The sequence below is a fragment of the Gymnoscopelus microlampas genome (genome assembly GCF_963454915.1).
Source record: "Gymnoscopelus microlampas genome assembly, chromosome: 16".
Classification (NCBI taxonomy): domain Eukaryota; kingdom Metazoa; phylum Chordata; class Actinopteri; order Myctophiformes; family Myctophidae; genus Gymnoscopelus; species Gymnoscopelus microlampas.
Genome location: NC_139953.1, coordinates 23,884,224 through 23,899,175, shown reverse-complemented (window position 1 = coordinate 23,899,175; position 14,952 = coordinate 23,884,224). Strand labels below are relative to the sequence as shown.

Genomic DNA, 14,952 nt, shown 5'->3' with positions numbered 1-14,952 from the left:
GGGGGGGGGAATCATGACAGTGAAGTGACAATTTAAGGCCTTTTAAGACCTTTTTAATGCCTTTTTTCCCATTACACCTTCAAAATGTAATCAAACTATACTATAAAAACTGGTCAAACGTGTGCCAAATTGTCAAACAACATGAGGCAAAACATTTGAGAATAGAGAATCTGCCATTTCCACAATATTTATCTGGGGGGTCCTCAGCTCAAATATGATTATTTTGGGGGGTCACGGCCTGAAAAGGTTGAGAACCACTGCATTAGGGGAGTATGACGCTGCAGTCATGTAAGAAGCAAGTTCACTTACCCTTTATAAAGTGTATTTTTATTTTGATGGAGGCGACAGTGGCTCAGGAGGTAGAGCGGCCACTTGGATTTCGGAAGGTTCCTGATTCAATTCTCGGCTCCCCCTGCAAAGTAAGGACATTAAACCCACAACTGCCGCTGACGAGCAGGTTAGTGCCTTGCATAGGTTTCCTCTGCCGTCAGTGGGTGAATGTTATGCACATTGTAAAGCGATTCGGATAAAAGGTGCTCTAGAACGTTACGTTATCAATCATTTTATGATGTTCACTTTCAAAATGGCGGACATTCTCATTTGGGAACTTCACTTCAAAAATCTGTCTTCCTGGAACAACAAATGGTTGTGACAAGTTCACTGTTCCAAAAAAAAGAAGTTTATTGAAGTTATAGCATTGTAGCCATTGTGTTCCCTTTAAAGGTAGACAATCAGCACACATCAAGAGGTAGAAATCAACATCAGTCTGAAAGATGTGGAGATCACTCACTCGCACACACACTCTCTCTTTCTCACACACGCACTCTCTCTTTCTCTCTCACACACTCTCTCTTTCTCTCACACACATACACGTGCTCACACAAATACATACTCACCAAAAGTAACCCAATGTCATTAATAACACTGCTGACTTGCAGAATTATTTGTACAATAGTGTATTCAATTAAAATTTGACATGCTGAAATCATACAAACTGTGAGCCTCTATGATGTGCTCCACTGATAAATAAATAGTCTATGTGTGGGTGGGGTCTGGGGGCACCGGAGGAGGCTTTAACGCTCCAATGTAGCCCCTTATGATGACCTTCCACTGACCTTTGCCACTTGGACCTCATGACTATAATGGCTGACTGGGTCATTTCAGTAACTGAAAGAGCCCTGCCTATACTGCCTATATACAAAAAGAAGAAAAAACAACACCTCGCTGATAGTGTAGTTTTCATGTAACTAATTAGAACTACAAACATGACACGAAAACAAAAGTGAGTGTGTGGTTTAAGCTCCAAGTGCTGCGTGTTGTTGGCTTAGACTTAGACGCATGTGAAAGTGCTGCCGAGGAGATCCTGCCAACCTGATGGGATTACATGTCCATAACAGGGGGCCGAGAGGATTTATTTTGGGGAGAGAGTGGAGAGGCAGGAACTGAGTCAGAGGTGAAAGACCATGAGGAATGCCAAAAAGGTATGGGAAAAGAAAACAAAGATCTGGGCCGAGGATGAGAGAGAGAGGATGTGAACATTTGACAATAAAATAACGTGACCATGAAATAAAATAAATGAGGTGAAGCGTGGCAGGGACGGGGGGGGGAGCCTATCGTCTCTGTCGGGTGGAAACCTCATATGTCCAAAACTGTTAATTTACAGGATTCAAATTCAAAAATGGCAAACATAGCAGATCTACAAGCTGAAAACGCGTCGTTTCGAGCTGCGTTTCGAGCTTGTATATCTGTTATTTTTGATACTTTTTGTGACGCTGCAGTATGATCAAGTAGGGCGTTAATTTACGAAAAAACACAAAAAGTTAGAATATGGAGATACGAGATTTCTGCCCAACAGCAACGTAATATAGGAGGTGTGGAGGAGTGGAGGACGCCGGGCTATTTGACCCAGGAGATGTTGAGGCAGCGGGCGATGAAGGCATAGGTGTCGGCCACCTCCTGGATGACCTTGCTGGTGGGCTTGCCGGCGCCGTGGCCTGATTTGGTGTCCACGTGGATGAACAGCGGGTTGGTCTGCTTGGGGCAGCGGCCCACGATGTGCTGCAGCGTGGCGATGTACTTGAGCGAGTGCAGGGGCACCACGCGGTCGTCGTGGTCCCCCGTCAGCAGCAGCACGGCGGGGTACTGGACCCCGTCGCCCTCTGGCACGCAGATGTTATGGAGCGGAGAGTATCTGGGAGAAGAGGGGGAGGAGCGGGGGGGTGGGGGGGTTAGAGATAGAAATAGCACAATTAGCCCTTCAGGAGTCTATGTAATAAATAGGAACTGTGCACAGTACAGTGCTTCCTCTATTCAGCAGGAGTGGGCCACGAGAAAACACTGCTTCTGTTGTTTAATATAAATGGAAAATATGATTAAGTACCCCAAAAAAAAGGAAATTCCCCAAAAATCTAGAGTTACTAGATAGTCTAATAATTAATTGATAACCAGCGGTCTCTCCGGTAAGAGACAAAAAGAGTCTCCTTTGTGTCTCCTACCGGAGAGACCGCCGGTTATAAATGTTTTGGCTTAGGAATGCGAGAAAAAAAAAAGAAAACCCATGAATTCATTGCTTCATGGGGTGTGTAATCGATAGAAAATAAGTCATTTATTGGGTGAGCTGCTCCTTTAATGTATAGTGTTGTGACTTTGGTATAATATAGTAGTATTGTAATTTGACCTTGCAATGCGAAGAAGTAATGGATGTGGAAATAAACGCAAATTGACTGCAAACAAGCATATTGTTAGAGGAATTACAAATGCTTCTAATGGGAATGTATACACATCATGCTGAGCAAGCACCTACTTGATAAGCCAGTTGAATTGGTCTTTGATTTCCGAGCAGCCGAAATCCGTCGTCCAAGCGTGTCCTATTGTGAACTTGTGGAATTTCAGCATGTCCATGACCCCCACCTGAGCTACAGCACAGCCAAACAGCTCTGGACGCTGGTTCACACATGCCGCTGACACACACACACACACACACACACACACACACACACACACACACACACACATAGAGTATTGCAACTGTGCAGTCATTTATGACAATTTTGGCAAATTAAAATGGTTCTTGATTGAGCATTCTATTTAGTTAATGGTGTAGAGGTGGGGCTCTCTGGAATGCCTTCGTCCATTGCTTTCATCTGAATAGCACCACTCTGGCACAAACTGCATTCTCAAAAGGTTGCGTCTCGAATTTAAAAACCAATACGACATAACCATACATACCTACGAGTAGGCCGCCGTTGGAGCCGCCGTTGATGGTGAGTTTAGAGGGAGCGGTGTAGCCCGACGTGATGAGATACTCAGCCGCACACTGGAAGTCAGTGAAACAGTTCTGCTTGTTGGCCAACATGCCAGCTGTAATGAAACACACAGGGAGAGTAAGAAATACTTGAAATGAAGGGGGTTTGCCTGTGGTATTTTAGACCAGCGATTCACTGGTGGGCTGCGAGGGTATTGCAACTGGGCCCCCAAAAATCTAAGATTTGAATGACAAAATAACATTACAGCTGCACTATGTAACATTAATGTACCGGTAATTAATTCTAATTCGAACTTAGTTTCCTGCGCAAGTGCTGACATTTTTACCATTGAGGTAATAGCATTGAGGTAACCTGCTTGCTTAGGGGATGAATTGAATATTGACCATCAGGTCAGAATTCGTGTCAGATCCTGTGTCTAGGTGAGATAACCTTTCACACAATCTAAATGTCTCAATAGAAGAGCAGGGAGATAAAATACAACTACCCCAAATATATAAGTTATATTGTATTAACATATAATGTACAAATACAGATTGGACAAAATTACATTTTATTCGGTAAAAAAGTTACATAGTGCCACTTTAATATTAAAAAATTAAACAAAATCAAAATGATGTGTTAAAAGCATTTCATGGTATTTTTTCTTTAAAACATTGAAAAAAAGTTTCATTGTGACACAGATAAATAAGCTAACTTAAAGTATACTACGTTAGTTGCATTGATCATAGCCGGAACAAAATTGATTGATTGATCATTAACACATTGATTGCCTAGAACCAGTTAACTCGTTTTTAGAATCCATCACTTGATTGCCTAGAGCGAGTTAACTTTTTTTTTTTTTTTTTTCATTTGACCCAAAGACCAAGGAGATATGATTTTTCGAAGATCTAGACTCCCATCCACTTCCTTGTTAACGTAAAACTTAAAAATGCTGCATCTCCGCTCCTGAGTACTTTTTTTTTTCAATGAACAATCTCATGGCATAAAACAGCAAAACATCTGAAATAATTCAGGCAGTGCATGTGTTAAAATAAACATGCTCTGAAAAGTCACACGGCCCATCAATCTGACCACTTGATCCAGAAAAGGTTGAGAACCACTGTTTTAGACACAGAAAGACTTTGTGCTCTCTGGCTGAGGGTGACTGGAATAATGAATAAATTATGTTTTAAGTCTATCCCTCTGTCAGAGGCTAATTGGCGTGCAGCCAGCCATCCACATTCTTTGAAAATGTTCTGCTTCTGTAACCTAAATGCCATCTACAAATTAACAGAAAGGATGCCATTCTCAAATTGTGAACTGTTTGAAATGAACTGCAGACTAAAGTAATACAGGACTCATACCAACATGTTGTCAATCTGGTATTCCTCTTGCGCTTTCACTAATGCTTCACTTCACAGTATGACAGGTTTCACAATAGTCACTATGCAGTGATACTAGTTTAACAACACAGAGGTATGTCTACTTTAACACAATACTAAGTCAATTTGTCCTTGGAATGAATGCAGATTGTAACCTTTCCCACTAAAGCTAAATGCCAGATATTAGTGGGTGTACATGTGTTTTTCTTTTCTTCGTCCAGAGGTAAAGGGCTTTACAGTGCATTCCACAATGCACCAAAAATAATTATGATAACATGTTTGCCATTTGGAAAACACAGTTAAAAAGGCAGGAGAAAGAAACGCAACTCGTCGTACCCAACCCGGATTTGTCAGCTTTATCAGATCGTTACCAGACTGTCAAATGACTTCTGATGGGTCCACTAGAGTTTATTATGTGATTATATGCTGGGTGGCACACTGTGCGTCTGAACATATAATACACCAACGTTTTTAGCTACACATAGGCACACAGAGTCACTATTTTGTTTTGATCTCACCTTTGTGCCAGGTCTCCCCATACTCCCCTCCTCCCCGGATGTTGGCGACGGCTAGCACTCCCCCCAGATGTCGCACAAAGATGAGACGTGACACGCTGTAGCTGGGTGTGATGGAGATGTTAAAGCCCCCATAGCCGTACAAGAACGCCGGGTGGGAGCCGTCCAGCGTGATGCCCTTCTTGTGGACGATGAACATGGGGATCTCTGTGCCGTCTTTACTGGGGTAGAAGACCTGGTGGGGTGGGGAGGTGGGGAAAATATGACCATTAAAACTAGCATGGCAATCAGCCATAATTCCAGAATGATACTAGTGTGAGGCTTCAATGTGCAGAGGTGGTGGGTAGAGTAGCCTCTACCCACTAAAAACTGTACTTACTGTACTGTAAGAAAAGGTATACTTTAAAATAATGACTAGAAGTAGAAGTGATAGTCATTCTTAAGAGTAATAAAAGTATTTAGTGAAAATACTATGCAAATATGCCCCATTTCTATAATCATAGGCTATATTACATTAATTTCGAAACTGTTCACATGGAGGTAAATTATTAAGTGTGCGTGTGTGCCATTTAACTTTTTACAATGAGTTGGCTTAGATGTATTTGAATGCATCTTCTCCTTTTGTAAAATAGCTGTATGCATTACCAAAGCAACAGTAACACAATTAATACGAAGGAAAACAAATGGTGCTTCTTGAGTAAAAGGTTAAACAGCCTTTAAATCATCTAAATCACAATGACAAACTGTAACAGCAAAAGGTGTCATATAGCCTTGCGTCACCACCAGGCTTTCTGCAGTACCTGTAGCCTGGTTTCCATTTACTGTATCCGGTAATTTGCACACACACACATGCATGCATATGTGTAGTAGAGTAGCCAGCCTGAAGCCCAAAGGCCTGATATATCTGCCCTGGCCAAGCGGGATTTCCTCTTAGCATAAGCAGTAGATGTGCAAACTCGTTGTTTCGAACCTCGGGTGCTACATTGGTGCCTTGACCAGGATTGGGTCAAGTTCGAAGTTGAGTTCTTGTAGAATGAAATGTCCACGTGTGTGTGTGACCACCGAAGAGATTTTGTGTGTTGTCATGTGACTGCCGGACTGTTTGACTGGTAAAACTGAGTCATGTGACAGGGACTTAGGCGGAAGTCTCTCTGACAGAACAGATTCAAAAAATGGGTAAAAAAAATGTAATGAGCAGAATGTAATGCTGTAAAAGTAGCATTTCTTCTTCACAAATATACTCTCTCTCACAACTTTTTCGATGAATTCACAAAACCTGTGTCTGTGTGTCTGACAGTCCCGGGCGGAACTCGGTCGGCGTCCAACCGAACAGTCTCAAACTTGTAGTCTGTGACCCATATGACCCGAAGGCTCTTTCAAATGGCAATTTGATCGGTGAAGGAAGTGAACAAAAGCGGCGGCGCGAAGCAAAATGCAATGTGCATGGAGCTGACAAGGTACAACGAGTGTATCAAATAACACGAGAATTGCACAATGGATGCCAAATCTAATGCATTATTACCCACTTCTGTCAATGTGTATGCTTTTACTTTGGTTGGACTAATCTACCTAATCTACTTCTCTTGCATTGGAGCCTCTGTCAGATGAAAAAGACTAGCCAGCGTAATCCAATTTTGGGAAATGTACAGAGGCCTTAGTCATATAATGAGTTCAACCCAATTTATTTATACAATATCAGCAGTCCAAAACTTCTTGGGCCTGCGCTATTTCTTAGCTGATTCTTCCAAATAACTTAATGTATATCGTATAATGTAAGAGTGACTTATGATCAACTACAATAACAGCTAAGAGGCAATGCAAAGTAAAAAGAAAAAGAAAAAAGGGGGGAGGTGGGGGGGGGGGGGGCAGAGAGAGAAATGTAGCTACCTGGGTGGTCTGGTAGTCAGAGGGATCGAAGCCTTTGACAGTGACCTCCCTGAAGATACTGGGCTGCATGGGATCCTTGGTCAGGTCACAATGGTAGATGATTGCTGGAAGGGAGACAAGACAAATGAACTTGCATTTCGGTTGTTGTCGGGCAGAAACCTCTTGCAAGGTCGGAACGTCGTGTTATAACGTTCTGCTATGAATAAGAATTGGAGCATTGAAAAGTGAGTTGCGAGCCCCCCTCTTGTTTTCATGATTGCTTTTTCAGTTTGGCTCAGCACCAAAAAACAGAGGATGTGCAATATTTTCTTTGAATGTTATATTGTTCTACATTTAGTCTCTGCGGTGCCTCTATACATACACACACACACACACACACACACATATACACACACAAATACCTGGGGAGAGGAAGGAGGTGAAATAGTAGAAGATTTCAGAGTCCCTCTTGCGGCCGGTGAAGCCCACCACAGAGCCCACGTCCAGGGGGAAGGTCCTCAGCTCCTCGCCGGTGCCCAACCTGTACATCTTCAGGATGTTCTTCACGTCGTGGAGGAAACACACAAACAGGTAGCTGGAATACGTACAGGTGGCGAACACTGCAGGGGAGATGGATGCATGATCGTTAAAGACTCAAAATGTTAGTGGAGTTCCAGGATAGCAGTGGTAGTGTTAATCTATCTCCGGATCCTACAGGTTTGTGTGAGTACATTTTTACACCAAGTTAAATTAACTTTGAGGATTTTACTGGGTAGACACAGTCAGGAACTTTATATGAAATCCTTAGAATCAATCGAATCACACATTCTGTACTAGTAAGCTAAAAAGTGTCTAAAAAGGGCTACAGATATTGATGTTACCAATATTAACCCTGGTGTCTCAATTTTGGGCATTGTAAAAACATTCAAAACATGCTGTGGCCTGTTGTGAGCTTGCAGATCTGATCGGCTATTTTCACTATTTGCCCTAGAATAAAGTAAGTATTTCGCACGCATTAATTATTTTCATGCAGTCACATCTGTTCTGCGTCACAGTGTGAAGGTAAATTCCATCTTGTGTGAACAATAAACTCATTATTGAATTCTCCATTACAGTGTCTAGTGCCTCCTACCGATGACGTCCTTGTCATGTTGGGGGATGAGCTCCTTCCAGTTGCACTGAGCCGGGGAGGCAAAGTCTATGTTGATGAGCCTGTAGCGCGGCGCGTCTAGGTTGGTCTTGAAGCTGAACAGTGTGCCCTCGTTGGTCACATACTCGTACTCGGCGTCAAAGTTGTCGATCAGTTTCACCCACGGCAAAAGCCCTGGTGACGACATGAGAAATGACATCCAACCCCAAACATACAAAAACTAGACAGATCATTTCACTTCAATGGTAAGCGTGAACTACAGTGATGTCTCTAAACAAAGATGATCATGAATGCAATTGGCACCATTTGAAGGAGGTTAGGACTGGGTTGGTGAGGTTATAGCAGACACAAGTTGCAAATAGAGCCCGATGAGCGATTTTTGGATCTGAGCGGCCGATCCAGATTTTGGAGACTGAGACAAATGGAACCAAATGGATTTGGCTTTATTTGTACACTCTCAGAGTTAAATTAACATTGATGGTTTCATGGTGTAGATTGGGGTCCCAGAGATGTAAAAAAAAGGTATAAAATAGGGATATGTGGCCTAATGCATATCAAACTGGGGGTCCTTGAAATTCAAAAGGTTGAAGCATACCTGTGATGCCCTGTGGGGTGGTTTGGAGGTCACAGTACCACAGTCTGTTGACAGGGTCACAGCCCTCCCTGATGGACAGCAGCACATAGCGCCCATCATCAGAGACCTGCAACCAACAAATACAAACTGTTGAACACACATTATGGATCACACACCCTATATACTTAGTGGACTGGGGTCCCACAGGGCTCTATACTTGGTCCGCTACACCAAATCTCCACCAGAAATAGCTGATCTACAAGTGCACAATGCATTGCAACGCGTTGTGAGCTTGTAGATCGGCCCTATATACTTCGTTGTATGACAAATGGCAAAAATAGCCAATCTGCTAGCTCACAGCATGACACATTGCGATGCGTTCTGAGCTTGTAGATCAGCTATTTTTGTTGCTATTTTTTAAATAAAGAAATAAGAATAATTTAAAAATGTTATCGTTATCCTCAACTAAAAACATTCTTAGTCAAATAGTCACAGGAATTTATCGACTAATCTATTATCTAATTTTAATCGACAAATGTGTTGTGAGCTTATAGATGGGCCATTTCCGGGCCGTGCTGCCACCGTACCTCAGCTCCACTCATCCACTTGGGGTTTTCTGGGAACTCTGCACACAGGCAGTCTTGAGACTGGGGAGTGCCCAGGGCGTGGAAGTAGAGCTTCTGGTCCAGGTTTGTGGAAGTCTCAGTGCCTGAGAAAGAAGACAGTGACAGAGCCAGTTTCATTGCTGCCCCCTTGTGGCAATCTAACACATCAGCATGGGTGTCGGGAAACTACAGCGCATGGATGAATTGCAGAAACAATCAATACATCAAAGGATGACAAAAGGATCTGTCAGTCATGAGATGAAAAAAGTGGAAAGAAGTAAAGAACGTGACTGGTCAAACTGCACACACAACAAGACTCTTTTTTTACTATTATTTACTAGTCTTGCATAGCCAGATGATCAGAGATTTCCACCTACTGACTCTAGTGCGACCCTTCATATTTGGATGGTATCAGGATCGGTTTTCAAAGCGGTGGTTTGTTAGCGCTGGTTTTCTCCTCCATTCAAACCCATTCATTGAATTTAACATTTCAGTAGTCAGTAGATCTCCGATCGCTTGGCCACGCAAGACTAATTATTTACTATTCGTTCTAACTTTATTCAGAAGCTATCATGGCCACTGTGATAAAGGCAGCACTGCTGAATTGACAGAAGTGCATAACGACACAATCTGCAACAACAATGCGTCACATTCTGTACAATGGGACAGTGAGGGCTGTCACGATCATTACATTTTACTTGATAATTAATTGTCATACAAATAATTACAAAAATGATTTTATCGTTTTTTCGGCATTGAACATTGGAACATATAAATGAAAAATGACATTTCTGTAAGTTGCACAGGGCAGATATGACAAATACTACAAAGAAATGACTGACATATTTTTTAATAATTGTATTCTTTCAAAAATGTTTTAAAATAGTCGATCTACAGTATGTATGAGCCTGCGTGTTGAGCTCGTAGATGTGCTATTTCCACTATATTTGGAAACAAATTGTATGAAGATTTTTCAACATGGAAACGATTACTCAAAACAATTTAGATGATCTCAAATAACTGCGATTGAATAATTGCGAGCAGCTCTACTCACCGTCACTCTTGCCCTCCTGGACGGGGTAGGAGTTGTAGAAGAGGCCCTTCCCGTCGTGGGTCCAGGACATGCAGCTGAACTTCACCCGCTCCAGGTGGTCCTCCATGGGCACGGCCCCATCCACACGCAGGAAGCGGATCTCCACCCAGTCTGAACCGCTGGCACTCGTACCGTACGCCAGGTACTCCCCGTCCTCGGAGAACGCGTAACCTTGTAGAATGAAGAAGAGCTTCGGTGTAGGGTTACAGCTATCAACTATTTGCTTTGCGATTATTCTATTGGTGACTTTTTCGATTTGTTAAAAAAAGCGCATTTTTAAGATTAAATTAAAACACATCCTTAATTATATATATTTTTTATACTGGTCAGACTACCACTTAGCCATTTTATAATTTGTCATACAACGATGTCGCACAAAAACTACCGATCAACAATTTCTCAAGCTTGGGAGCTTGTAGATCTGCTATTTTCTGTATTTTTATAATAAATTTTTTATAAATCCGATTAGTTTGATTGAAGTGGACATTTTGAAAAAAATAAATTGTAAGTTTTAAGGTCATTACAATGTGTTATAAATGTTTTTAACTTGAAAACCACTGATAATTCTCCTTTTTCAGCTGCAATTATAAATGGTTGATGGAACTTTCAATGAAGGCACGTTCACATTTGTAGGAAGTAAGCACCTGCCCCAGGTTTTTCTTTTGTTAGTTGTTTTCTTAGCGGGTTTTGTCGTTACCTCGCAGGGCGACGGTCCCATCCTCAGAAAAGGTATTTGGGTCCAGGAAGACTGTGGGCTGTGCGTCCAGACTCTCCTGCACGTACATCACACTCTGGTTCTGGAGCCCTGTGTTGTAGAAGTGGAAGTACCTGAAAACACAGGACAAGAGCTAGAGTCCACTGTGTGTGTGTGTCAACCTGGGCCGCAGAAAACAAAGCTGTTTTGTGGCCGTTTCACTCTGACTAGGACTGTCACGATTAAAAACTTTATGTTGACGATTAGTTGTCATTAGCTTGTAGATCTGCTATTTTCGACTAACGTTCCCCCCAGAATAGGGATGTGAGGGTTCAAGTGGTTAATGTAAAAATGTAAAAATAAAGTCCCTATCAAACAAAGATTTGGTGGCCCCCCCTGGAGTATCTCCGAGGACCCCCTAGGGATCCCGGACCCCCTTTACGAAGACCCCTGGTTTAAAATATTCAAGTCAAGTCAACAGGTCTCACCTGCTCCCCCTCTTGAAGGGACAGCTGTACTTGGGGTAATCATAAAGCTCCGTCATGCGCTCCTTGAACAGGTCCCGTACCTCACATCGCTCCAGATAGGGCAACGTCAGCTGGTTCTGAGAATTCACAAAAGCCTGGAGAAAGAGAACCCTCAATGTCAGATAGATCTGATGCTTTACACCGTTGGTTCTCAAAGTGGGGTTCGGGGACCCCCAGGGATACTTGAGGGGGTTCCAGGGGGTCCCCAGATAAATGATAGATAGGAACCAAATGGACCCTTATGGGTCTGTAACCCTGAGAGTGTACAAATGGAACCAAATGGACCTGTTAAATTAACGTTGATTTTACAATATGAATTGGGGTCCCAGAAATAGAAATGCCATTAGATGGGGGTCCGTAGCCCTAATGCATGTCAAACTGGGGGTCCTTGAAATTAAAATGGTTGAGAATCACTGCTAGAGCCGTAAAAAATCTTCTCTTATGGGAGTCCCTACGGCATATCTTTTCAAATGGGGGTCCGCGGCCTAATTAAATAAGTGTCAAAAGTGTCATGAAAAAGCGTCGGCGGCCCACCCATCTGACCACTCTGACCACCACCACCACCACGCCATTCAACTGCCATGGTTTTAGCGGTCAGATGGGTCGGCCATGTGCATTTTCAGAGCATGTTTATTTTAATGACCAATCAATTGATTGTGTTCAGTCTTGGATCAATGGACATAACATCGTATACTTTAAGTTCCTATTTAATGGTACAACATTTTATTTTAATTTTTTACACAGTCATGTTATATTATCATTTAAATGTTAGAGTTTTGCCATGTATTGCTCCAAGGTAGTGTAGAATAACATGATTTTCACCTGTGTCTTCTCACTGTCAGGATCTTCCAGCCAACTGTAGGGATCAGGGATCTTCTTGCCATGATAGTCGTCCACCTGGGACAAAACAAAACAAAACGTTACATTGTGTGTGTGTGTGTGTGTGTGTGTGTGTGTGTGTGTGTGTGTGTGTGTGTGTGTGTGTGTGTGTGTGTGTGTGTAACGCAATGAAAAGAGGGCATGATGGTAAACTCAGCACAACAGTAACATAATCGGAGAGCAAGTCATTATCAAAGTTATCAAAGGAGAAGCAGCTCCATTCAACATGTCAACAAAAGCAGTCTGGGTTGACAGACCGTTAACTAGCCACGTTAGCTAACAGGCAGTGTTGCCAGATTTTGCAAGGGAAACCAGCAACCAGGTCTATGAAAACAAGCCCAAAAGAAGCGAGCCCTTCACCCTTTAAACTTAAATTGGCTATTTGAATTATTATTATTATTATATATACAAGCTCACAACGATGCGACTGGTTGTGGGCTTGCAGATCTGCTATTTGCAAAAAAAATTGAAGAAAAAATTTAATATTTTTGAAACACCATATATCTTGTATGGGGGTCCCTGGCATAACATATTTTCAGATGGGGGTCCGAAGACACATACATATCAATTTGGGGGTCCTTGTCTTGAAAATGTTTCAGAACCAACTGGTTTAAACAACATTAGGAAACAAGCCCCAAATAAGCAACTACACTACATTTTAGGAACAAGACCCCAAAAAAACGCAACTGAACAATATTTACAAGCAACTTGACAGAAAAAGAAGTCCAAGTCGCTTATAATAAGCAGACATGGCAACCATGCTAGCACGCTAACAAAGCAGGCAGGCAGCCGTTCAGTTCAATGAATGAGAAAGCATGATGATTAAGCATCCCGGCTTGCTAGCATTCCCCTAGCTTTGACGCTCTGCCAGCCGCGCTGCTATTCTCATAGACCGAAAATGCCACTGCCGTGCGAGGTCTCCAACTTTAGTAAAAAATAACAAAACTATTTCGCTATTCACCGAAACAAAGGCAGGTTTGTGTTGTTGAAAGTCTATTCTCCAGGGTGGGAGGCCTCTCAGGACCCCACCTTCTGTGTATAATACATTTTTTGGGCAGAAAATAAAATATGTCCACCAGATGGGGAAAGAAATATTTACTCCACTGCGCCCTCTACAGATCTGGTCAATGGTAATTTATATTATCCAGGTCTGTAGAGGGCGCAGTGGAGTAAATAAAATAATTTACGTCTGGCGGACATATTTTATTTTTCTGCCCAAAAAGTGTATTATACAGAGAACTGAGAGAAGGTGGGGTGTTGAGAGGCTTCCCACCCTGGAGAATATACTTTCAACAACACAAAACCGCCTTTGCTTCAGTGAGTGGCAAAATAGTTTTGTTTATATTTACTAAAGACGGAGATCCCGCACGGCAGTGGAATTGTCGGTCTATGAGCAGAGCAGAGCGCCTGGCAGAGCGTCAGAGAGAACTCGCTAACGCTCTGGACCAGGGCTAGCATTCCCCAGGCTAATGTTTAGCTAACAATACTCACCACTGCCTCGTCGCGGTAGGTCTGGGGATACTGGAAAGACATGTCGGAGGTCAGGGCTCGTGCTTTTCGCAGTAGAAAAGGTTGTTTTTTCAGGGATGTAAATAGTGGGTTTGAAATGACTCTGTGGATCCTACACAACATCAACCTGAGCTGCTTGCAGACAACAGATGCTCTCTGACTGCAACAGTCAACAAACACTCTCAAGAGGAACGGCACTGATTTCTTTCTGGTCTCTTGGATTTGTACGGCGCCCTCTGTTGCTAGTAAACTGTACTTACATCTGGTTAAGTAGTCACTATGGGGCTCCTGGTACTACTTGAACAACTGCCTGAGACCTGAGACATCCTACAACTGAACTGTGTCATCTTTAAAAAGTCAGTTAAAAAATACATACATTTAAAAAAATGTTAGATAACATAAAAAATGATGCAGGATTAATTAAACAAGTGAAGACTACTTGTAAGATATTATGGATGTACAATCCAGTACAAACCTGCAATGAAGTATAAATATATATTATGATGTTCTAGCCTTGGATTAAGACTATGGTAGATGTATTTAATGTCAGACTCTATAAAATAAATCTCTGATAGTCTTGATCCGAGGCTAATGTTGTTCTTGCTAATAACTGGATGGGTCAGTGTCAACTGATTTCTTTGGAGACGGCTCCTTTTATATGATGTCATATAAATTGTAATTTATAATTCAAAGGATACTGGTAGGGTATTCATTTTAATATAATTTAATTTCAATGATTACGTTTAAATAGCAAAGGCTTTTAAACATAATGATTGCCATTTATTTTGTGCACACTGTCAGTAGGCTAACTTAAAACTCCACTCTTCTTTTTTTCTTCACATCAATATTTTGTACTATTTGAAATATTTAACTTTAATTCACAATGGAAGTCAAGGTCTCTGATTGGGCAGAA

General features: G+C 42.1%; 1 protein-coding gene across 1 annotated transcript; it reads right to left on the bottom strand.

The window, feature by feature from the left end:
• Window positions 1–656: 656 nt before the first annotated feature.
• On the bottom strand, window positions 657–14,199 carry prep (prolyl endopeptidase). The gene is made up of 14 exons (XM_084082984.1): window positions 14,022–14,199; window positions 12,474–12,548; window positions 11,613–11,746; window positions 11,128–11,258; window positions 10,392–10,601; window positions 9,320–9,441; window positions 8,754–8,859; window positions 8,141–8,332; window positions 7,431–7,628; window positions 7,030–7,133; window positions 5,146–5,377; window positions 3,229–3,360; window positions 2,804–2,960; window positions 657–2,191 (listed from the first exon to the last, which is right to left on the bottom strand). Exons 1-14 carry the CDS (start codon window positions 14,160–14,162, stop codon window positions 1,897–1,899), a joined length of 2,229 nt encoding a protein of 742 aa, XP_083939110.1. The 5' UTR covers window positions 14,163–14,199; the 3' UTR covers window positions 657–1,896.
• Between the last annotated feature and the right edge of the window lie 753 nt (window positions 14,200–14,952).

What these genes read in the sequence shown, in the direction of transcription:
- prep (XM_084082984.1), bottom strand. Translation starts at nt 14,162, where the DNA reads ATGTTGTGTAGGATCCACAGAGTCATTTCAAACCCACTATTTACATCC. An exon ending in TGGGACCGTCGCCCTGCGAG is followed by an intron (nt 10,602 to 11,127) that starts GTAACGACAAAA and finishes TCATTCTACAAG; the next exon opens with GTTACGCGTTCTCCGAGGAC. An exon ending in CTGACTACCAGACCACCCAG is followed by an intron (nt 5,378 to 7,029) that starts GTAGCTACATTT and finishes CCACCCCACCAG; the next exon opens with GTCTTCTACCCCAGTAAAGA.